Below are 23,349 nucleotides of genomic sequence, written 5' to 3'. Positions count from 1 at the left end.
TACTGCAGATCGCCAATAATCAGATTCTCTCTGCGTGCTGACACCGATCATGACAGAACAGCTGACCATTGATATAGAAGCACTACGCAGTCAGATCGAGACTCTAACCACCTCGCTTAATAACCTCATCAAGGTGGTTAATACACAACAGACTCAGATCAATCAGTTGGCTGGGTCTGTACGGGTCTTGCAGACGACTGTGGCCACAGTGCAATCCCCTCCGGTCACAGATCTCCGCATGTCAGTGCCCGAAAAGTTTTCAGGGCTAAGACCTGACTTCCAGAATTTTCGTAACCGGGTGTTATCTTATTTTGAGTTACGACCTACCCAGTCAGGTTCTGAGCAGCAAAGGGTGACTTTTATTAAGACCTTATTGTCCGGGGATTCGCAAACCTGGGCATATGGTCTTCCACCCAAAGATACGGCTCTCACATCAGTTGAGGAATTTTTCAAATCAATGGCTATAATTTATAATGATCCAAATGCTTCGATCACTGCCGAGAGGAAGCTCAAGACTCTCAGGCAGGGTCGAGACATGGTTGAGGTTTACGCGGCAGAGTTCAGAAAGTGGGCTGTGTCATCTAGGTGGGGATCTTACGCCCTGTTAGACTGTTTTCTGTCAGGCTTATCAGACTCAGTCTCTGAATTAATGTTGGGACACCCAGAGCCCAAGTCCGTGGACGACGCCATTTCTTTGGCGATACGGGCGGACCGCAGATTGTGCTATCAGCGCCAATCGAGAGGCAGGAATGCAGTGAGAGTTTTTTCTCATGCGTCCTCATCGCCTGCTCCTTCTACCGACGAACCGATGCAAATCGGACATTCTCGGTTGACTCCAGCCGAGAAAGAGCGTAGAAGGGCAGAGAACCTTTGTCTATATTGTGCAGAGCAGGGTCATATTGCTCAAAATTGCCCCAGGAAATCGGGAAACGCTGCTGTCTAGGTGAAGTTAGAGGTAATACCCTAGACCAGTGATGAGCAAATCCGATCCGGATGCTACTCGGATAGTAGCTATCCGGATTTCTCCCAGTAATGCACTGCGGCCTGGGCGGGGGATTTAATCCTTACCTATCATGACGTCTTCTTCGTCCGTCCCTCGGCGCCTCCCACGATGCGCTTCACTCCGGCGTCACGTGACTAAAAAACACTTCCTCCTTCCGGGTTGAAGGAGGAAGTGTGTAGTCACGTGACGCCGGAGTGGAACGCATCGTGGGAGGCGCCGGAGGACGGACGAAGAAGACGTCATGATGGGTAAGGATTAAACCCCCCGCCCAGGCCGCAATGCATTACTGGGAGAAATCCGGATAGCTACTATCCGAGTAGCATCCGGATCGGATATGCTCATCACTGCCCTAGACGCACAGAACTTACCTCTAAATCAGAATAATCGGTTACTTCTCCTGTGTTCCATTTCCTGGGGAAATTCCACAGTTTGTACTGAAGCTTTTGTGGACTCGGGGTCCGCAACCAATTTTATTGATTATGATTTTGTGAAGGGACTGGGGGTTCCCTTACAACCCTTAGACCGACAGATAGTCGTCACCGCAGTAGATGACTCTCCTCTACAGTGTAGATCACCTCTCTCTCAGACCCCAAGGTTGTCATGTACGATAGGGGTTCTACATAAGGAGAGCCTACAGTTTCTTGTTTTGCGCATGGCAACCTCCACCATTATTCTTGGTATGCCCGGGTTACAGCTCCATTCCCCACAGATAGATTGAGCCTCAGGTCAGTTACTCAGCTGGTCACCTTATTGCCATACCCATTGTTTGAGGAGGGTTGCCATATGTGCTGCCAAGGTAGAGGTCAAGGGGATACCCACACAGTACGCTGAGTTTGCGGATGTGTTTTGTTCTAAATCCGCTGATAAACTCCCACCACATCGGAGTTTCGATTGTCCTGTCGACCTAAGAGCTAGTTGTATGCCTCCTAAGGGTCATCTCTATAATCTATCCGGTCCGGAGAAACAGGCAATGCGGGAGTACATTACTGAGAACTGTTATAAACTGTTCTAAATCACCTTTTTTCGGCACCAGCAACTCATCAGCAAGAGTTGCACTCACGACTCATCACAGCAAGCAGGAGATAGACTTTCTCAGGCTTCTTCAATATTCACGTTATTTATTCCGGAAACAGAAATACAGATAGATACAGTTCATCATATCCTAGCCATGCCAATCTTCATGTTGCGTTACAAGCTTCTTGATTTCCTTCCTAGTGACTGTAATCAGGTCTTCTTAGATCTATTCTAAGTTACATCTAGACTACCTATGTACAGCATACATTATATCAGATTACAGTAAGGAATGAAATACTTAGAGGTTCCAGTCAGCATTAAAGTAGGAAGCATAGCAGGAATCAGAGAGAGAATGCCCTCTGTCCGCCCGTCCCGGATCTTTAATAGCGGATAGGAAAGAGTTAAATGTGACATCATCTTCGCCACGACTATTGGCTTAGCCCCCTCGTGGTGTCATAATACACACCTACTCGATTAATATTTAATGAGGCTCTTGACATACTTACAGGAATTTGGTATTTAGAAAACATGGCCTATGTTTACTGTTCTTGTGGTGTACATGTTGAGGTCAGTGTAGGCCTGTGGCCTTCTTTCAGGAACATGTTCTCAGATGTTCTCAGTATCTGCTTGTTTATTCAAGCAGACACTGAGATGGCTCTGCCTGCATCACAAGAAACTCTATTTATTTTAAAGGCATACTCTGCGGACAAGCCTTTTACATAAAACTCAGGCCAAATAACTGAGGCCTACTTAAATTATAACAAGAACCTGGCAAAGGGGTTCATCCGCCCTTCTAGGTCACCGGCCGGGGCGGGGTTTTTTTCGTTTAAAAAAAAGATGGTGGTCTTAGACCCGGTATTGACTACCGAGGTCTAAACAGGATCACCATACAGAATCGTTATCCATTACCTCTGATAGACGATCTCTTTGGCCAGATTACCAATGCCACTATTTTTTCAAAATTGGACCTACGTGGGGCATACAACCTGGTACGCATTAGGGCTGGTGACGAGTGGAAGACAGCCTTCAATACACCCGACGGGCATTACGAGTATCTAGTTATGCCCTTCGGTTTGTGTAACGCCCCGGCCGTCTTCCAGGACTTGATTAACGAGGTTTTCAGGGAGGTGTTGGGGAGGTTTGTCGTGGTATATTTCGATGACATATTGATTTTCTCCCCAAACCTCGTGGAACATCGCAAACATGTCAAATACGTGTTGAAGAGGTTGAGACAAAACCTACTGTATGCAAAACTAGAGAAGTGCCTCTTTGAGGTCACTCGAATTCCTTTTCTGGGATACATCATCTCAACGTCAGGGCTCTCTATGGACCCAGAAAAGGTTTCGGCTGTCCTAGAGTGGCCGCAACCGGTGGGCTTGAAGGCACTGCAGAGATTCCTTGGTTTTGCTAATTACTACCGGAGTTTTATTAAGGGATTCTCTTCGGTAGTAGCCCCTCTGACTAGTCTAACCAAGAAAGGGGCTGACCCTTACCATTGGTCATCGGAGGCCCAGGCCGCATTCAATACCGTGAAGAAACTGTTTTGCTCGGCACCCATACTGAGACATGTCAACATCGCTCTTCCCTTCATAGTAGAGGTAGATGCCTCAGAGATCGGGGTGGGGGCTGTGCTGTCTCAGCGCTCGGGTCTGCAGGGCAAGACACATCCTTGTGCCTATTTCTCACGCAGGTTCTCTCCTGCTGAGAGAAACTACGATGTGGGCAACAGGGAACTGTTGGCCATCAAGTTAGCCTTCCAGGAATGGCGCCATTGGCTGGAAGGTGCAGAACACACCATTACTGTATACACTGACCATAAGAACCTGGAGTACATTGAAGGGGCTAAGAGGCTCACTCCTCATCAGGCCTGCTGGTCCCTATTTTTCTCGCGTTTTAGATTTATTATGGATACACTCCAGGTTCCAAGAACATTAAGGCAGACGCTCTCTCCAGATGTTTTGAACCAGAGACAGCTCAGCCCGCACTCCCCGAGAGCATTGTACCACACAAGGTGGTGCTGGCAGCCACTGAGACCTGGGAGGACTGGGCGGTCACACTGGCACCTCACCAGCTAGATACCCCAGAAGGGAAACCGGAAGGGGTCCTCTTTGTTCCACTCCCGTTCCGTTTGCAAATCATGCAGCTATTCCATACCCATAAGAACACAGGTCACCCAGGGGTCACCCGCACTCTAGATCTACTCACAAGGTGTGTTTGGTGGCCTTCGTTGGCCTCAGATTGCAGGGAATTTGTCAGAGAGTGTGTGGTGTGTGCCAGGAGTAAACCGTCTCGCCAGGCTCCAGTGGGTACCTTACAACCCTTGCCAGTTCCAAATGAACCATGGACCCACCTGTCCATGGACTTCATTGGCGAGCTTCCCAAGTCAGAAGGTATGACTGTGATATGGGTGATCGTGGACAGGTTCAGCAAGATGGCCCACTTTGTTCCTCTTAAAGGATTCCCATCAGCTCAAAACTTAGCCGACCTCTTCATACAGCACGTCTTCCGATTACATGGGATTCCGGATGATGTGGTATCGGATAGAGGAGTCAAATTTATATCAAAGTTTTGGAGGGCTTTTTGCCATAATTTGGGTATGAACCTGTCCTTCTTGTCTGGGTATCACCCACAAACCAACGGGCAGACCGAGAGGGTGAATCAGGCACTAGAACAGTTTCTGAGGTGCTATGTGGCAGATGCACAAACAGATTGGGTTAAATTCCTGCCCTTTGCTGAGTTTGCACACAACAACCTGAGAAGCGCTTCAACGGGCTTGTCCCCTTTTCAGGTTGTGTCAGGAAAGTCTCCTAAATTTTCCCCATTGCCGGTGTGCTCCTCTCCCTTCCCAGCCCTGGAAGAGTGGCAGAGGGTTTTAAAGAAAGTTTGGGGACAAGTAAAGGAGAATTTAGGAGTAGCCTTCCAGAATCAAAAGAGACAGGCCGACAAGAGACGGTCTGTTGAATGGCACTTTTCTCCTGGAGACATGGTGTGGGTGTCAACAAGACATTTGGCACTCAGACAACCGTCCACCAAATTGGGGCCCAAGTTCATAGGGCCTTATCCGGTGGCCAAAAAGACCAATGAAGTCTCATATGTGATTGATCTCCCAGCCAGCATGAGAGGTGGGAGATCGTTCCATGTTTCTTTGTTGAAACCAGCAGTATATGAGGATTCTTCTCCCCCCCCCCCCCCCAGTGATAGTGGAGGGCCAGACAGAGTACGAGGTTGGGAAGATTTTGGATTCCCGGCTGGTACAGAATTCCGTACAGTATCTGGTCCATTGGAAAGGGTATGGGGTGGAGGACAGATCTTGGGTACCAGAGAATCGCATGCATGCTGAGAAATTAAGGAAGAGGTTTCATCAGTCACATCCAGAGAAACCGGGTGGGAAGTGTCCGGAGTCCACTCCTTAAGAGGGGGTACTGTGAGGGATAGCGGACCCGCTGCCAACAGGCATGAGGCAGCGGGCTCCGCTTCCCGGACTCCCACCGCCGGCGTGCCGCTGAGCGGGGCCGTGCGGTCGGCGGAGTCCGTATGCTCAGCGGACTCCGCCGCGCAGTTGCCTCCCGTGGGGTCTCCTTCGCCGGCACTCACCCGGCGCTTGGCGCGCATGCGCGCGAGGAGACAGGAACTTTATCGTTCCCGAAGAGGAGTCAGCTGACCAGGCTGGTCAGCTGACTCCAGCAGGGCCAGCGATTGGCTGGGCAGCTGGGGGACGCTGCTAGAGCGTTCCCCAGCATAAAAGGAGCTCTCTGTCAGTTGCTCCTTGTCTGCTGTCGTGAATACACATTCTGTGTTAGCGCTCAGACCTTAGTGCAGTTCCCTGGTGTTGATACTTAGGATTTCACACCTTAGCTTAGGAATATTGTTGTATATTGATCTGTGTTTTGACCCTTGCTATCCCTGACTACTCTATTTCTTGCTGATCTTGTACCTTTGCCTATCTGATCCTTGTTGCCGACCTCTGCCTGTTTACCGATTACTCTTCTGCCTTCCGCTCCTGTACTGCCACCGTCATCTCTGTTGCCGAACCCTTGCCTGTCTGACCTTTCTCCCTTCAGTGGAACGTCTCCCACTGGAGGGTTATCTCTGAGGCTTGCCTCTCCGAGACGCCTGCCTCAAGCAGACGATTACTGCTGGGGGTCGAGATTCCTCACTCAGCCTGGTTAGAGGATCTCACTCACGGGGTTCCCATTCAGAGGTAACCACACCTCTGAGGAATTGCCGTGTGGTGGACATTTCCACACTATCTGATATATTACTGTCTTTATTGTGTTCTTTTGCTGGTGTCCAGAGGTTAGCAATATATCGGATTATCGGTGATACTGCAGATCATCAATAATCGGGTATATATCTGCATTCTTGGTGATACTGCAGATCGCCAATAATCAGATTCTCTCTGCGTGCTGACACCGATCATGACAGGTCCTTTAATGACCACCTTCTGGCTACAAATAGTAGGTTGCTATTTGAGAAAGGCTTTGTTGTTCTCAATGTAAGCACAGCAGCTACTTCATATACAATGTTTGCTCAAAACAAGACAAGGTCTTATATTAATTTTTGCTCCAAAAGATGTGTTAGGGCTTATTTTAGGGGATGCCTTATGCTTCTAGGAGCAACACTCTACATTCTATTTTTAAACAAAAAACAAATACCCTTGGTGACCGACCGGAAGCAGCTAGTGGTACTTCCTGATCTGTGTGCGAGAGCCCAGCACTTGCCACCCCTTATGGTATTGTTTTGGGTTTTGTGGAGTTTTCCATAGACTTTTTTATGAACTGTAGCTAGGGCTCATTTTTGTAGTAGGGCTTATATTTAGAGCATTCTCAAAAGTGTACTTGTACTTCGGTGCCCGGTAGAAAGGGCGCCAGAGCTAGCTGCAAGTAGAGTTTTGGTAAAATTACTGATATTCTACTACTTAATTACAACAGTAAAATATTGGTAATATTTACCAATATTATACTATAACTAAACCTAAACCTATTCTCACACAAAACCCTCCCTCTACTGATGCATAACCTTACCCCCCCCCCCCCTCAGTGGTGCCTAACCTTAAACCCCCTCCCCCCACTGCCTATCCTTAACTCCCTCTGGTGGTGCCTAACTTTAACCCCATTGCCTAAACCTAACCCTACCTTATGCCTAATCTTAATCCCTGTGGCACCTGACCCTAACCCCTAAGGACCCCCCCCCCCCTCCCCCCACACACACACACACTCCTAACACTAAAGACCCCCGTAGCCTAGCCCTAGCCCCTGATATTCTCACCGGCAGAGACAACAATGTTAAAAGACGCAATTAGCGACTATAATAGGAAAAATAGCAGCTAAAACCTCAGGCACCTTCGGGAGCCCACATTACCATTTATAGCTGCTAATTGCAGCTTTTAACATTGCCACAGGTGCCTTTTTAACACGGGCCTCCAGTACCTTTTTTTACCTGCTTTGCCAACAAAAATCCTAAACGAGATTATGCTAGGGCTTATTATAGGGGGAAGTCTAGTTTTCGGGGAAGGAGGACAATTACGAACTCTGGCCTGATGTATCTTTGACCTGATGTATTTATCAGAATCCAAATCACATTTTTCAGTGGAAAATGTATTTTGGTGATATGGAATATACTCATTATACCTTGTTAAACTGCAGGCAGCGCGCATACATTTTTACAGGGTTTCTTTTTCGCAAATCATGGTACTAATTATCTAATTTGGGTAATTCACATTAAACATGCAAAACTAGTTTGCCTTTTACACAAGCAACGTAGCAACGTGTTGCATGTATAATGTGAGTTATGCAAATGATTTAATGATTTACGCCATTTGCATAAAGCACAGTGAAGTTACCTTGCATTGCCTTCACATATTAAGTCTAATTGGGTGCATATACCCTATAGAGGGAGAGCTGATCACAGGTCATGGCTGTATGCAGTGAATCATTATATACTCGGTATCCCCCCAAAAAATGTTTGACCCTTGTAAAAAAATTGAGTGTTTTTGTTGCTCTTTCACAGCACTCTTTTTGGGAACATGCTGTATGTTTTGTACCATTTCCATATTACCCTGTTTAATAACATACAGCTATTATAGACCTATCTTTGATAACAGGTTGCTGCTATTTGTGATCAGTGCTTTAAGAAAAATGCATTCAATTTATGTAATCTAATACTTTATATAAAAATCAGTGTTGCTTGCGAATTTTCATCAATGTCATTTTTGCATCCAAAATGCTGTCTTCAATTTTGAGAACATTTTTGCGAAAATAGCTTGCATTTTCGTGTTTTTTGCAAAAAATCATTGTTTTACCACAGAAAGCATGAAAACGAAATTTTTACATTGAAAATATTTACCGTGAAAATGCAAAAATTCACATTTTTACCACAAAAATTCACATTCAAAATAACAAAAATTATTTTCGATAGCATTTTCGCTCGGTAACATTATTTTCACAAAATTTTATGCGAAAAAGAATATTGGCATTTTACTCATGACTGACTCATTATTATTATTATTATTATTATTATTATTATTATTATTTATTTATACTCATAACTGATAAAAAATAGCTCTACTAATGGTACCCCTCCAGCTGCCCTCAGGGCATCTCAACTGCTGGCATTGCAATAGGCAGAAACGCTTGACTTGACCTATTCATATTACTATTTTTGAAAATTACTATAGGTGTCGACATAGCGGTCAGAGAATATTCTTGTCTTCCGTTAAAACTTTGTGTGGGGTCCTGGGCGCCAATAACTAATTCAATATTACTTCCTGTAGAGTTGCAGGAATTCTTATGGGGCTTGGTCACAGTTTAAGACCAGTTGAGGTCACCTTATAGTATAATGCATGGCCCTAGTGATCTCAGTGGTCACATTTGTACCTAGAAAGACAAATTTTTGCCAAACTAATTTTTGCATCGAAAATGCCATTTTCGATTTTGAGAACATTTTCACGAAAATAAAAATTGCATTTTTTGCAATATGGTAAAAATTTGCGAAAACCTCAGAACATTATTTTTTCTGTGAAAACGCGAAAAGACGTTTATTTTAGCCCGGAGATGCAAAAAAATAGTTTATTTTAGCACAAAAATTTGCCAAAAATTTGAAAAAAAAAATTATTACAAAATTATTTTCTATGGCATTTTTTGCTTGATAGTTGAATTTAAAGTGTATCAGAGAGAAATAATATTCAAAGATTTATACATAGCTAGGGCTTCCTCCAGCCCCATCCGCACGGATCGCTCCCACGCTGCCGTCCTCAGTCTTCCCTGTCTTCTGTACCAGGTCCCGTAATTTCGGCCAGTCGAAGCCAGTCTGCGCAAGCGCAGTGCACTCTCTCTGTCGGAGAATAGTACTGCGCAGGCGGGGTACTATTCTCCGCTGGAGAGAGTGTACTGCACTTGTACAGACTGGCCGCGGCTGGCCGAAATTACGGGACCCGGTACCGGCGATAGAGAAGACTGAGAGCGGCGGCGTGGGAAGGATCCATGCGGATAGGGCTGGAGTAAGCCCTAGGTATGTATAAATCTTTTAATCTTTTAATACTATTTCTCTTTGGTTTTCTCTAACATTATTTTCATGAAAATAAATGCGAATAGAATATGCGCATTTTCACTCATCACTGGTGGCCACCACTGCTTTAGAGCATGTCCTACTGAGTGGAAGCAGAGGCATATTAAAACTAAACAGGGTTTTAGAAAAAAATAAGACATTATGATCACAATTTTTCATTCACAGTAAGCAATCTTGGTAGAATGCGTGAAAAGGTAAAAATGATGACAGTGAAATAGAGAGTGTAAAAGAAAATTTCCAGGAACTGAGTGTTAGAGATGGCCCGAATGGTTCCCGGCAAACTTCCGGGGTTCGCGATCACGGAGAACCGCAAACTTTTCCGGAAGTTTGGTTTGCCCCCATAGTGCATCATGAGGGTCAACTTTGACCCTCTACATCACAGTCAGCAGGCACATTGTGGCCAATCAGGCTACACTCCCTCCTGGAGCCACTCCCCCCTTATAAAAGGGAGAGCTGCTGTGCAGAGACCTATAAAGAAAGCTCAGTTAGGCTCTTGTAGGCTTGTTAGCTTGCTCCTTGCTGATTCTTATTGCTAAAGAAGCACCCCTCAATTACTGCTGTGCCAGGTGCACATTATAATACCCATCACTGCATATACCTTACCTACTACCTGTTGTTCACTTCAGTGCACCTCCTACCTACGTGGGCGCACGCAGTGTCACTGTGCCTGTCCGGTACCTGTGTGTGTGTGACAGGTGCACATTGTAATACCCATCACTGCATATACCTACTACCTGTTGTTCACTTCAGTGCACCCACCTACCTACGTGAGCGCACGCAGTGTCACTGTGCCTGTCCGGTACCTGTCTGTGGGTGACAGGTGCACATTGTAATACCCATCATTGCATATACCTACTACCTGTTGTTCACTTCAGTGCACCCACCTACCTACGTGAGCGCACGCAGTGTCACTGTACCTGCTCGGTACCTGTGTGTGTGTGTGACAGATGCACATTTGTAATACCCATCACTGCATATACCTACCTGTTGTTCACAGTGCACCCATCTACCTACGTGAGCGCACACAGTGTCACTGTGCCTGTCAGGTACCTGTGTGTGTGTGACAGGTGCACATTGTAATACCCATCACTGCATATACCTACTACCTGTTGTTCACCTGAGTGCACCCACCTACCTACGTGAGCGCACGCAGTGTCACTGTGCCTGTCTGGTACCTGTCTGTGGGTGACAGGTGCACATTGTAATACCCATCATTGCATATACCTACTACCTGTTGTTCACTTCAGTGCACCCACCTACCTATGTGAGCACACACACTGTACCTGCTTGGTACCTGTGTGTGTGTGTGACAGATGCACATTAGTAATACCCATCACTGCATATACCTACCTGTTGTTCACAGTGCACCCACCTACCTACGTGAGCGCACACAGTGTCACTGTGCCTGTCCGGTACCTGTGTGTGTGTGACAGGTGCACATTGTAATACCCATCACTGCATATACCTACCTGTTGTGTTCAGTGCACCCTCCTACCTATGTGAGTGCATGCAGTGTGATATACCACTCCGTCCATACCTGTTAACTGCACCTGGGTGACTGCACATTGTATTAGTCAAGTCAGTGCATACCTTTCACTTCACCACCCCCCCCCCCCCCCCCCCCGATATGGACAAAACGGACAAAACAGGTAGAGGCAGAGGTAGAGGCAGACACAGAGGAAGGCCACCCGGCAGGTCTGTGCGAGGTTGTGCTAATGTGATTTCGTGCGGCCCTGGACCAAAATACAGTGCTCAGAAGAAGGCACGTCCCATCAGCTCCCAAGATTGTCAAGACGTGGTTGACTATTTAACGCAGAACATCTCATCTTCCGCAGCCACCAGCGCTACTCCAAGTACCACATCCACTACATTTGACAGTTCGCAGGAGTTATTTGGTGGGGAAATCATTGATGCACAGGCATTATTGTTACAACCAGATGAAGGCGCTAAGCAAGTTACACCACCTCATATGTCTGAGTTAGGCGACACTATGGACGTAACGTGTGAGGAGGAAACAGCTGGTGGCAGTGTACGGCGCCATGTATCGCCACCTATGGACAACCAGCCAACATGCCCTTCAACGTCAGCTGCTGATGCCACCATAATGCCATCACCCCAGCTCAGTGGTTTGGAAATGTTTTAATGTGTCTGCCGTAGATCAGAGCAATGCCATCTGTTCTCTCTGCCTCCAAAAATTGAGCTGTGAAAAGGCCAACACCCATGTAGGGACAACTGCCTTACAATGGCACATGTAGAAAAGGCACAAACTGCAATGGGAAGAGCACCAGAGGAAAAGCAGCACACAAAAGAAAAGCCACCCTCCTTCTCCTCTTCCTCCTTCAGGTGCAGCATCTTCAGCGGCTTTCTCCCTTGCACCTTCACAGCCACCTTCCTTCACTCTGCTTCTGACCTTGAGCGGTTCCTGCTCCTCTGCCCACAGCAGCCAGGTGTCTGTGAAGGAAATCTTTTAGAGGAAGAAGCCAATTTCTGCCAATCACCCCCTTGCCCGGTGTCTGACAGCTGGCTTGGCGCAACTGTTAGCTCGCCAGCTGTTACCATACCAGCTGGTGGACTCTGAGGCCTTCTGTAAATTTGTGGCCATTGGGATACCGCAGTGGAAGATGCCAGGCTGCAATTATTTCTCTAAAAAGGCGATACCCAAAATTGTACCGTGAAGTTGAGAGGCAAGTGGTGTCATCTCTGGCACACAGCGTTGGGTCCATCTGACCACGGATGCCTGGTCTGCCAAGCACGGTCAGGGCAGGTACATTACTTACACAGCCCATTGGGTCAACCTGGTGACCGATGGCAAGCAGGGAGCACGTGGCTGTGCAGTGAACCAACTTGTGACACCTCCACGGCTTGTAGGCAGGCCTCCAGCCACCTCCTCTCCTCCTGCTACATCCTCTTTGCTGTTGTCGTCCTCCTCCTCCTTGGCTGAGTGGCAGTTCAACTCTACTGGTTCTGCGATCTCCTCCCCAGCTCCCCAGGGCCTATGCTGCATGCCAGGTACGACGGTGTCACGCCATCTTAGATATGTCTTGCCTCAAAGAGGAGAGTCACACTGGAGTAGCTCTCCTGGCTGCTCTTAACAAACAGGTGATCAGTGGCTGACCCCGCACAGCTGGAGATCGGCAACGTGGTGTGTGACAATGGCAGCAATCTCATTTCTGCTTTGAATTTGGGAAAGCTGACACATGTACCCTGCATGGCACATGTGCTGAATCTAGTCATTCAAAGATTTGTGTCAAAGTACCCAGGCTTAGAGGACGTCCTGAAGCAGGCCAGGAAGTTGTGTGGGCATTTCAGGCGGTCTTACACTGCCATGGCATGCTTTGTGGACATTCAGCGGAGAAACAAGTTGCTGGTGAGACGCCTGATTTCCGATAGCCTGACTCACTGGAATTCGACCCTCCTTATGTTCTCTCGCCTGCTAGAACATGAGAAAGTCATCACCCAGTACCTCTACAACTACAGTAGAAGGACACAGTCTGGGGAGATGGGGATGTTCTGGCCCAACAACTGGACACTGATGCGAAATGCATGCAGGCTCATGCGGCCGTTTGAGGAGGTGACCAATCTGGTAAGTCGCAGTGAAGGCACCATCAGCGACTTGATCCCGTATGCTTACTTCCTGGAGCGTGCCGTGCGTAGAGTGGTGGATCAAGCTGTGGAGTAGCGTGAACAGGAACAGTAACGGGAGGAAGCGTTGTGGGATAAATTCTCATCAGAAGCACATGTTTCCTCAACACCTGCGGCAGCACAGAGGAGGGAGGAGGAAGAGGAGGAAGAGTCGTGTGGGGAAGAGGAGTCAGACTCGGATGATGAGGAAGGTGTTTCTTTGGAGGAGGAGGCGGTGGCAGAAGAACAACCGCAGCAGGCGTCGCAGGGGGCTTATGCTGCTCAACGTTCCCGTGGTATTGTACGTGGCTGGGGGGGAGGAGGAGGACTTACATGACATCACTGAGGAAGAGCAAGAGGAGATGGATAGTACGTCTGGATCCAACTTTGTGCAGATAGCGTCTTTCATGCTGTCAAGCCTGTTGAGGGACCCCCGTATAAAAAAACGTAAGGGGAATGAGCTGTACTGGGTGGCCACGCTACTAAACCCTCGGTTTAGGCACAAAGTGGCGGACATGTTACCAATTCACCTGAAGGCAGAAATGATGCAGCACCTGAAGAACAAGCTGGCAACTATACTTTGCAATGCGTTTAAGGGTGATGTCACAGCACAACGCAATAAAGGTATCACTGCCAGTAATCCTTCTCCCATGTCCACACAGGCAAGGACAGGACGCTCCAGCAATCTCATGGTGATGTCAGACATGCGGACATTCTTTAGTCAAATGCTTCGCCTTAGCCCTTCTGGATCCACCCTCTGCCAATGCCTGGACCGGCAGGTAGCCGACTACCTGGCCTTAAGTGTGGATGTAGATACTGTGAGCAGCGATGAACCCTTGGAGTACTGGGTGCGCAGGCTTGACCTTTGGCCAGAGCTGTCCCAATTTGCTATCCAACTTCTGTCTTGCCCTGCCTCAAGCGTCCTGTCAGAAAGGACCTTCAGCGCAGCTGGAGGCATTGTCACTGAGAAGAGAAGTTGCTTAAGTCACAAAAGTGTTCAGTACCTCACCTTTATCAAAATGAATGAGGCATGAATCCTGGAGGGCTACTGCCCGCCCCAAGACTAAGTCAGTCCCCACACACAACATCTCTGCCTGCATGCCTGCCCCAAGACTAAGTCGCTCCCCACACCGCACCTCTGCCCGCAGGCCGCTTGACTGCCTTCTCCGCCACCACCAACAGGGTCCAGGACTCCAGGTGGATTCCTGAAATTCTAAGGCCGCAAATTTTTCTGGTGTGTGTACATGCCTGCCTACTTTTTCTGGCTGCACTGCAGCTGCAACAACAAAACAAAAGGCATGTACAATTCCCCTTCGTGATCATTATCTTGCCACGGTGAAGGGGCTTGCGTATCACAATGAAGCAATGACCGGCGGCTATATGAGTGTCTCGGGGGGGGGGGGGGGGGTTGCACACCCAAGGTAATAAGGTCGTTGCTTCATTGTGGACAGACCAAATTTGATCAGCTGGACAGTCACTGCTGTTCTATCATTGAGCTACCACAGCCCGGCGACCATATGGGCTTGAAAACCGCCACAGCCTGCACTCTCGCCATGGTTTACACCAGTCCAGAACGGCCGTCACTACACAAACAGCTGTTTGCGGTGCGTTACACAGTGAGTTTGGTGTGTCAGTGTGAAGCAGTACTCTAATTACACTCCCTAATTGATGTATACACATGCAAGATGTTTTAAAGCACTTTAGGCCTGCAATTTAGCAGTCAATGTGATTTCTGCTTTTAAAACGCTGCTTTGCGTCAAATCCAGATTTTTCCTCGGGACTTTTGGTGTCTATCCCACTCCGCCATGCCCCCCTCAAGGTGTTAGACCCCTTGAAACATCTTTTCCATCACTTTTCTGGCCAGCATAAGTGTTTCTAGTTTTCAAAGTTTGCCTCCCCATTGAAGTCTATTGCAGTTTGCGAAAGTTCGCACAAACCGAACTTTTGCGGAAGTTCACGAACCGAAAATCGGAGGTTCGGGCCATCTCTACTGAGTGTGGATGCGGTATTTGGACACTCGAGGTCTGATGTGTCCTCGGAACCCAAGTCATTCACCTTTTGTGTCAGGTTGTCTAATCAGACTGCTTGTAGATTATTTTGTTAAAAAAAATCAAGTACTTCAAAAGAACCGCAAGGTAAAAGTGTGTGTGTTCAGCAATGTACTAACAGAGACATACACATTCTAGACTATAACATGTATCCTTTCTTTCAGGCATGGTCAATTTCAGCGAGGTGACTGGCTACCCTCTGGTTCAACACTGGACGGTGCGGTCTATCATGTACCACGTCCGACTCAACCAGCCAGTGGTCTCCCAAGGTAAGAAAACGTTATAAAATAATTAATACCGAAATAGAAATCTATTTACTACAAAAGCTGGACAAATATCACCACAAATAAGATGCAGTAACCTGTCACCGGTCAGCATTATTTGAACACCTCATCAATAATCCCTTAGGAGAGCACATCGGCCGTCTAGTTTTAATGATGCCTTAAATGTGACCACAGATAACCTTCCGGAACTGTGGCTTGATACATTCAGTAAGTTCAGCATACCTTGACCAATGCGAATAAACTTTTAGAAGAAAATGTAATATATTCTTTACAGAGTATTCCTAAAACCACAATAAATGAGTGAAAATGTCAGAGCCACTAATTGGTCCAGCACTGCCGGCGTGCATCGTGTAACCTGGCCAGCTAAGTCTTCTTGATGAGGATGTGAGCTATTTGATGAAATATTCGCACTCATTAAAATTGACCTTGTGTTCTTGGATGCAGAAAAGCAAAAAAAAATACAGCGGAGGGAAAGGGCCGATCAATTATAACATATTTATTCTAGGAAGAAATGTGTTCTCTTTATTTTTCAGCAAATAAAACATGATTGTGGTGACATTAATGAGCTGTTTGCACCAAAACACATGAAAAATGAAAGGGGAGCTAATTCGTAAAAAGCACGCTGCTTTTTTTTGTGTCCCCGAGCCAGGAATTCTGGAGGCATCAAAAGATTGAACCGGCAAATAACCTCCGCTGACATCTGAAACTTCGCAGACACTCTTTGTGTGGGAATTTACAGCCGTATCACTTTTTATGCAGTCGCCGGTCTATACAAATTTCTTTTTACACATAATTAGGCAGGGTATTTGGAAAGATCCAAGTAACCTTATATGCTTTTATCGTCCAAGTCACAAGATCTGCAATGGAAACCTATGTAGTTTTCAAAGGGAAAGGGGTCTCATTACCTTTAAATCTGATGCTTCCATTACCTTGGATAACCTCAGTTGCATTAATTGCGCAACCTGTGCTCAGAGTAGTATCTAGAGGGGTGCAGGCATGGCTCATGCCATGGGCACCACAGCACCAAGGGCACCATGCCTGCTCCTGTGCTGCGCCTACCTGTCTGCCCCTGTGCTGCGCCCCTATGCCTGCCCCTGTGCTGCGCCACTATGCTTGTCCCTGTGCCTCCCTGTCACTCCAACCTCCGATCAGATTATTTCTGTTATCTAAGGGAACATGACTACCTAACTTAGTGTTAGAAAAAGGACAGAGAGGAAATAAGAATAGATATTTCCAAAGAAGTAACTTCAGCAATATTCCAAGCCATATAGTTTGTGTATTACCCAAATACACCCTGCATGTGTTACCTACTAAGTCTAAGTAAGTGGGTCAGTGACCTGTTACCAACAGTGAATACGCTCTTCTGTTTGAATTTATAGTTTCAAAAAACATTTTTTTTAATTGGGCCAAAGTATTTGCCATACTTGGCTGCACTATATTTTGTTACATAAAGTAACAAATGTATATAAACGTAGATATGCAATGGTTAACGTGGGAAAAAACTGTGACATAACATTCAATAAAAAAGTGTTTTCCTACTTTTTTTTACCCATACAGCTACCATATTTGCGTTTGTGCACAATTAATGTTTTGTAAAGGGGGATGAAGCAAAATATTGGCACTGCAGCATGACGTAACTCACCAGGATCAGCAGGCTCACTAGAAGTTCCCAAAGTACAGTTTATCTGCTCTGAAAGCTGCTATTGCATTTTATTGCATGGCTGCTGTATTTATATATTAAAATGTAGTAGTGATCATTTCTCACCTCTCTCTGTTTCTCAGCTCAGTCCTGTTCAGTTTCAGCACGCTGCTAATGGTATGCTAATGGTATACTAATTGTAGCAACAGAGAAATGTAAACAAAATATAATGTTATCACCACTTTGCATCCTATCATCTCTATGGCGCTCAATGACAAGAAAATAACATAGCTAAACTGAAGGAAAGGTTGGTCTGTTGGTAATGAAACAGAATCTTTATTTAATGTAAACCTAGTTGGTTGATCAGTACTTGTTAACCCTATCTAGACTGGTGATTTCACATTATCATAGAAGTTCAATAAACAGCTTTGTAGTAAAGTTGTTCTGTCTAACAGGCAATATATAGATGCATTAACCTCTTGAATCTTCTGAATATTTATTGTACCTCTTTTTGGTTCTTCTGCTGCAGCCTTTACTCACACTCTTCATTCTTTGGATGGAGCCACCTCCAGGATGGAGTTTATGCCACTGCTAGAACAATTTGGTAACCATTATATACAAGAGGCCGTCTATGGCTTTCAGGAGACGTGCGCCATCTGGTACCCCAACCGGCAAGTTCAGAGGCAGTTGTGGCTTGAATTTGAAGACATAAGCAAAGGTAAGATGGTAATCATCCTGACACAGGCACCACTGTTTTTATTTTTATATTTTTGGCACGGGCAGCTCAGTACTGTTTTGGATCTTTTAATTGTAACCCTAACTACGCTTTTTCCTTACCCTAAGCCGTACAGTAAATTCAGCTTGACTTCAAGGTTGTCTATGCTCCCCACTGTTTGTTGTGTACTATGTATAGCGCTTCGGAAGATCTCGGCGCTATATAAATAAAAAAGAATAACTCACAAAGTGTATACGCGTGGACAATGGCTACTGCCTCTATTTGCAAGGCTACAGCTCAGCAATGCGTACTGTGGGGGGGGAGGAGGCACTATGACATGGTGCATGACAGCAGGTGGGCTACGGAGGGTAACAATACCCGGTAACCGGGCAGCTATGCACAAATCAGAGTCTTAACCGAGACGTCCCATTACACTTATCCGAAAGCTACGTACACACAGTGGTTCTCAGTAGAGGAAAAATAAACCCCGTAACCAGGCAGCTATGCACAAATCAGATTCTTGGCCAAGACGTCCCATTACACTCTACACAATCTACTCAGAGTTCCCCAACCCTGTCCTCAAGGCCCACCAACAGTAAATGTTTTGCAGGAAACCACAAACATCCACAGGTGAGGTAATTAGTTTTTTTAGCAGAGCTGATTAACTACCTTTGTGGATTTCCACGAAACATGCACTGTTGGTGGGCCTGGAGGACAGTTTTGGGGAACACTGATCTACGTACACACAATGGTTCTGGGTAGAGGCACCGCCTCTGCCGAGAATTTGTCATGAGTACAGTGGCCCCTAACCCTTCTTGATAAGTCAGTGGTCGATATCCTGTGGAAGATCAACTTGGCCAATGGCATAGTTCTTACCTTCTCCCTGCCTGTTGCATTATGGGTAGCTCCATCAGTCCCCCTCCCCCCCTCCAGAGCAACAAAATGTAACGCTAACCAGGATGCTACATCAGTCAAAGTATTTGCAGATCGACCAAGAGTCAGATCTCTTTCTGATCGAATCTGATCAGAGAGAGATCTGTTGGGCACAATAAGCCACAGACCGATTCCCAATCAATTTCAGCATGAAATATTTGGGGTATTGTCCTAGTGATGCCACCTTATCGCCTTGCCACCCCCAGCACCGGCCTCCAGTGTTAAATGTGCCCACCTGTGACCCGTGCATGAATACTTTACCTGTCGGTGTCAGCCGCTGTCTCCCTCCTCTTCCTCACATACATGCACCCCACAAGGTTGCAGGCGTATACATCAGTGCATGTGCAACATCACACACGTGCCATACGTTGGCAATCACGTGGGGTGCATGTATGTGAGGAAGAGGACAGAGACAGTGGCTGACACCGACAGGTAAAGTATTCATGCATGGGGAACTGGGGGGCACATTTTACAGTGGGAGGGACAGCACCGGGGGTTCCGTCATGTTGATCGCTTGTCCTGATATAACACGCTACCACGCCCCTATTCGAGCATGTCGACCCGACATCTTGCAGCATGTCCATTCCATACATGCAACCAATTTTGGCCCAAGTTGCCTGATGTATGGCCATCTTTATGGCCCATACTCACGGGCTACAATTGTCGCCGCAACACGCGGCGCACGCGTGTTGCGGCGACAGGTCGCCCGTGAGTATGCGGCTTTGCACGGGCGCGCACCCCAAACTGTCGCTCGTCGCTGATGTCGGCAGGCGATTGAACCGCTCAATCGCCTGGCGACAGTCGCCGTCGCAACTCCGCCGCAACTGTCGCTAGTCCGCGTGAGTACGCGGACTAGCAACAGCAACAAGATAGGGATACATTGGGCTTCTGGCGGGGGGAGGAGCAACAGCGACAGCTTCCGCTGCATCAGTTGCCAGGTCCCTCCGCCGTGTGTATGCGGAGGGACCTGGTGACGAGCTGTCGCCGGCCTGTCGCGCACACGCTCACGTGTGCTGGCGACAGGCCAAAACAGTTGCCCGTGCGTATGGGCCATTAGTCATTAGGTGCAACAAACCTAACACAAAGAGTCTATTGCTTTCAGTCAGATATACCCTATTAAACTGATACTATTATGTAATCACTACCTATGTCTTCTCTGTGTCCATGTATAACTATGTGTCCATGTACAGTATAAATATAGCCCCAAGTTGTTGAGATAACTAGACATTCATGCATTTATTTACACAGACCCATTACTTTCAGGCGTAAAATTAACAGCATTAAAAAGGCCACAATTCTCTTTTAAGTAGCATGGTAGAGTCCTATGCTGTCTCTAATGGACTCCTGCTGCCAAGCTGCTGGAGCCAGCTCTCTTATGTAACTCCTCTGAATCTCTTCTGTCCGTTCTCTAATAACAGTAAAGCAGCAGGCAGCTGTTACATAACAGATTCCTTTTAAGTGTCATCCATCTGGATAATGGTCCCTTTTGCTCCTCAAAAAAAGAATGGTTTGCACAGCTGAATATGTTTGTAAAATTACAGTTCACTAAGGGCTAAAAGCAAGAGTTTAAGGGTTTGGGGCAAATCACCTGTGCCAGCTAAAAAAGATTAATGTAGGACACCTACAGATGCCAAGAAGGGGTTATTGCATGGCAGAGAAGGGATTAGATCCAGGCACCTGTGCAAGGAGAAAAGGGGCAGTGCAGAGCCACTATGCAGGCAGAGAAATGGTTAATGCAGGACACTTGTGCATTCAAAGTAGGAGGTTGAGTGCAAAGCATTTGTGCAGGTAGAGAAGCAGTTAGTGCAGGACACTTGTGTATGCAGAGTAGGAGGTGGAGTGCAGGGCACCTGTGCAGGTAGAGAAGCAGTTAGTGCAGGACACTTGTGTATGCAGAGTAGGAGGTGGAGTGCAGAGCACCTGTGCAGGTAGAGAAGCAGTTAGTGCAGGACACTTGTGCATGCAGAGTAGGAGGTGGAGTGCAGGGCACCTGTGCAGGTAGAGAAGCAGTTAGTGCAGGACACTTGTGCATGCAGAGTAGGAGGTGGAGTGCAGGGCACCTGTGCAGGTAGAGAAGCAGTTAGTGCAGGACACTTGTGCATGCAGAGTAGGAGGTGGAGTGCAGGGCACCTGTGCAGGTAGAGAAGCAGTTAGTGCAGGACACTTGTGCATGCAGAGTAGGAGGTGGAGTGCAGGGCACCTGTGCAGATAGAGAAGCAGTTAGTGCAGGACACTTGTGTATGCAGAGTAGGAGGTGGAGTGCAGAGCACCTGTGCAGGTAGAGAAGCAGTTAGTGCAGGACACTTGTGTATGCAGAGTAGGAGGTGGAGTGCAGAGCACCTGTGCAGGTAGAGAAGCAGTTAGTGCAGGACACTTGTGCATGCAGAGTAGGAGGTTGAGTGCAGAGCACCTGTGCAGGTAGAGAAGCAGTTAGTGCAGGACACTTGTGCATGCAGAGTAGGAGGTGGAGTGCAGAGCACCTGTGCAGGTAGAGAAGCAGTTAGTGCAGGACACTTGTGCATGCAGAGTAGGAGGTGGAGTGCAGAGCACCTGTGCAGGTAGAGAAGCAGTTAGTGCAGGACACTTGTGTATGCAGAGTAGGAGGTGGAGTGCAGAGCACCTGTGCAGGTAGAGAAGCAGTTAGTGCAGGACACTTGTGTATGCAGAGTAGGAGGTGGAGTGCAGGGCACCTGTGCAGGTAGAGAAGCAGTTAGTGCAGGACACTTGTGCATGCAGAGTAGGAGGTTGAGTGCAGGGCACCTGTGCAGGTAGAGAAGCAGTTAGTGCAGGACACTTGTGTGTGCAGAGTAGGAGGTGGAGTGCAGGGCACCTGTGCAGGTAGAGAAGCAGTTAGTGCAGGACACTTGTGCATGCAGAGTAGGAGGTTGAGTGCAGGGCACCTGTGCAGGTAGAGAAGCAGTTAGTGCAGGACACTTGTGCATGCAGAGTAGGAGGTGGAGTGCTGTAAATCAGCACCGGGTGTCAAATTCCCTTGGTACGCCATTGCATGGAGCAAAACCACTTATAGGAAACCTCTGCTGGTATGATTACCGGTGAGGTTATCTCAGTACAGTAAGACATGGATGAACGTCGTCCTCCTTTTGCCTCAATATATCTGTACAAAAGTTAAATAAATGAATCACCATTATACGGGACAAAACTAGTTTCTATTTATACAGAAAAAAAGCAGAAAAAAAGACAAAGCAGACTATTCTGTTTTTTTCTGGGCAAATATCACAGTTTTCCACCACTGAAGCGCACACTGATTCTTTAGGAAACATCAAATTGTTGGGTATATTCTGGGGCTTTAATTGTCACTTCTGTTCTTCTTCGAGGCTTCTGAAGATACATATCTCTTTGTTCACTCGAATCCTCCTTATCTATAATGACTAGCAGCAATTGGGACAGTCATAATTGCAATCCTAACAGTGGTCGTAGCCTGCAGATATCAGGCGGGAAAATGCAGGAAAACAGAGACATTTCAGGTCAAAAGATGCTAAACCTTCATCTCTTCATATTAGTGCAGGAAAAAATAGAACTTATGTGCTAAATGTAAATAGGACGCCACATTTTTCCACCTAGGCCGAGTATGGTTGCAGTACTAGCAATTATTAAAGCAAATCTGAACTGAAAATTAAAAGTCAAAATAAACATACACAGGTCACACTCACCTCCCAGAGATCTTGCTCCTCAATCTCTTTCTCCAGGGGCGTAGCAATAGGGGTTGCAGAGGTAGCGACCGCATCGGGGCCCTTGGGCCAGAGGGGCCCCAAAGGGCCCTCCTTCAACTACAGTATTAGCTCTCTATTGGTCCTGTGCTCATAATAATCACTTCTATAGATACTTTGAATAGTGGTAATCATTATGAAACTGTTCCCCATCCCCTTCTTGCACGTCTGACACTGTAGTTGCCATTGGCAGGTTTTGGTGCGCCGTATCAATTGTTATGTATAGAGTGCTTGGGGGGCCCCATTGTAAAACTTGCATCGGGGCCCACAGCTCCTTAGCTACGTCACTGTCTTTCTCCTCTCTTGCATCCTGTTTGTCCACTGTGATCAATGGAATTCTCCATCCTCCATTTTGAAAATGGCCAATACCCCATAACAGCTTCCTGGTCAGCACACTGTTAAACTACAATATCACCCACTTGAGCCATAGGGAAACATGAACATTACCTTGCTCATTCATCAGCTGTCTTTTCAGTTATAACTGACAGCAGCTGATATATAACTGACAGCAACTGATATATTTCAGTTCTGACAAAATATTGTCAGAACTGGAAGGAATCGTTGTAAGAAGTAAATGGTGAGCTTCTGAGAGGAACTGACGGCCAAGGCCAGATTTATACTTTTTGTGCTCCTAGGCCAAGTATGTTGTTGTGCCCCTTTTATATGCAGCAGTGCCCCTCCCATTTCCTGTGCAGCCCCCTCTTCCATGTGTATCATCCATGTACTGTAGCCCCTCTCTTTCCTTAACAGATTCCTTGTGCATCAGTTTCCATGTGTTGCTGCCAATTTTCAGCCTTG

General features: G+C 46.9%; 1 protein-coding gene across 3 annotated transcripts in view; it reads left to right on the top strand.

The window, feature by feature from the left end:
* Positions 1 to 23,349, top strand: part of ASTN1 (astrotactin 1) — an 842,387-nt gene that overhangs the window by 721,754 nt on the left and 97,284 nt on the right. For all 3 annotated transcript variants that reach the window (XM_068239640.1, XM_068239639.1, XM_068239641.1), the window contains 2 exons: positions 15,417 to 15,521; positions 17,705 to 17,893. In XM_068239640.1, the coding sequence (XP_068095741.1) occupies positions 15,417 to 15,521; positions 17,705 to 17,893 (294 nt within the window). The remainder of the gene's footprint in view (positions 1 to 15,416; positions 15,522 to 17,704; positions 17,894 to 23,349) is intronic.

The sequence above is a fragment of the Hyperolius riggenbachi genome, chromosome 6 (genome assembly GCF_040937935.1).
Source record: "Hyperolius riggenbachi isolate aHypRig1 chromosome 6, aHypRig1.pri, whole genome shotgun sequence".
NCBI classification, from domain to species: domain Eukaryota; kingdom Metazoa; phylum Chordata; class Amphibia; order Anura; family Hyperoliidae; genus Hyperolius; species Hyperolius riggenbachi.
The sequence above is the reverse complement of the archived record's forward strand: the minus strand, read 5'-3'. Positions and strand labels throughout refer to the sequence as shown.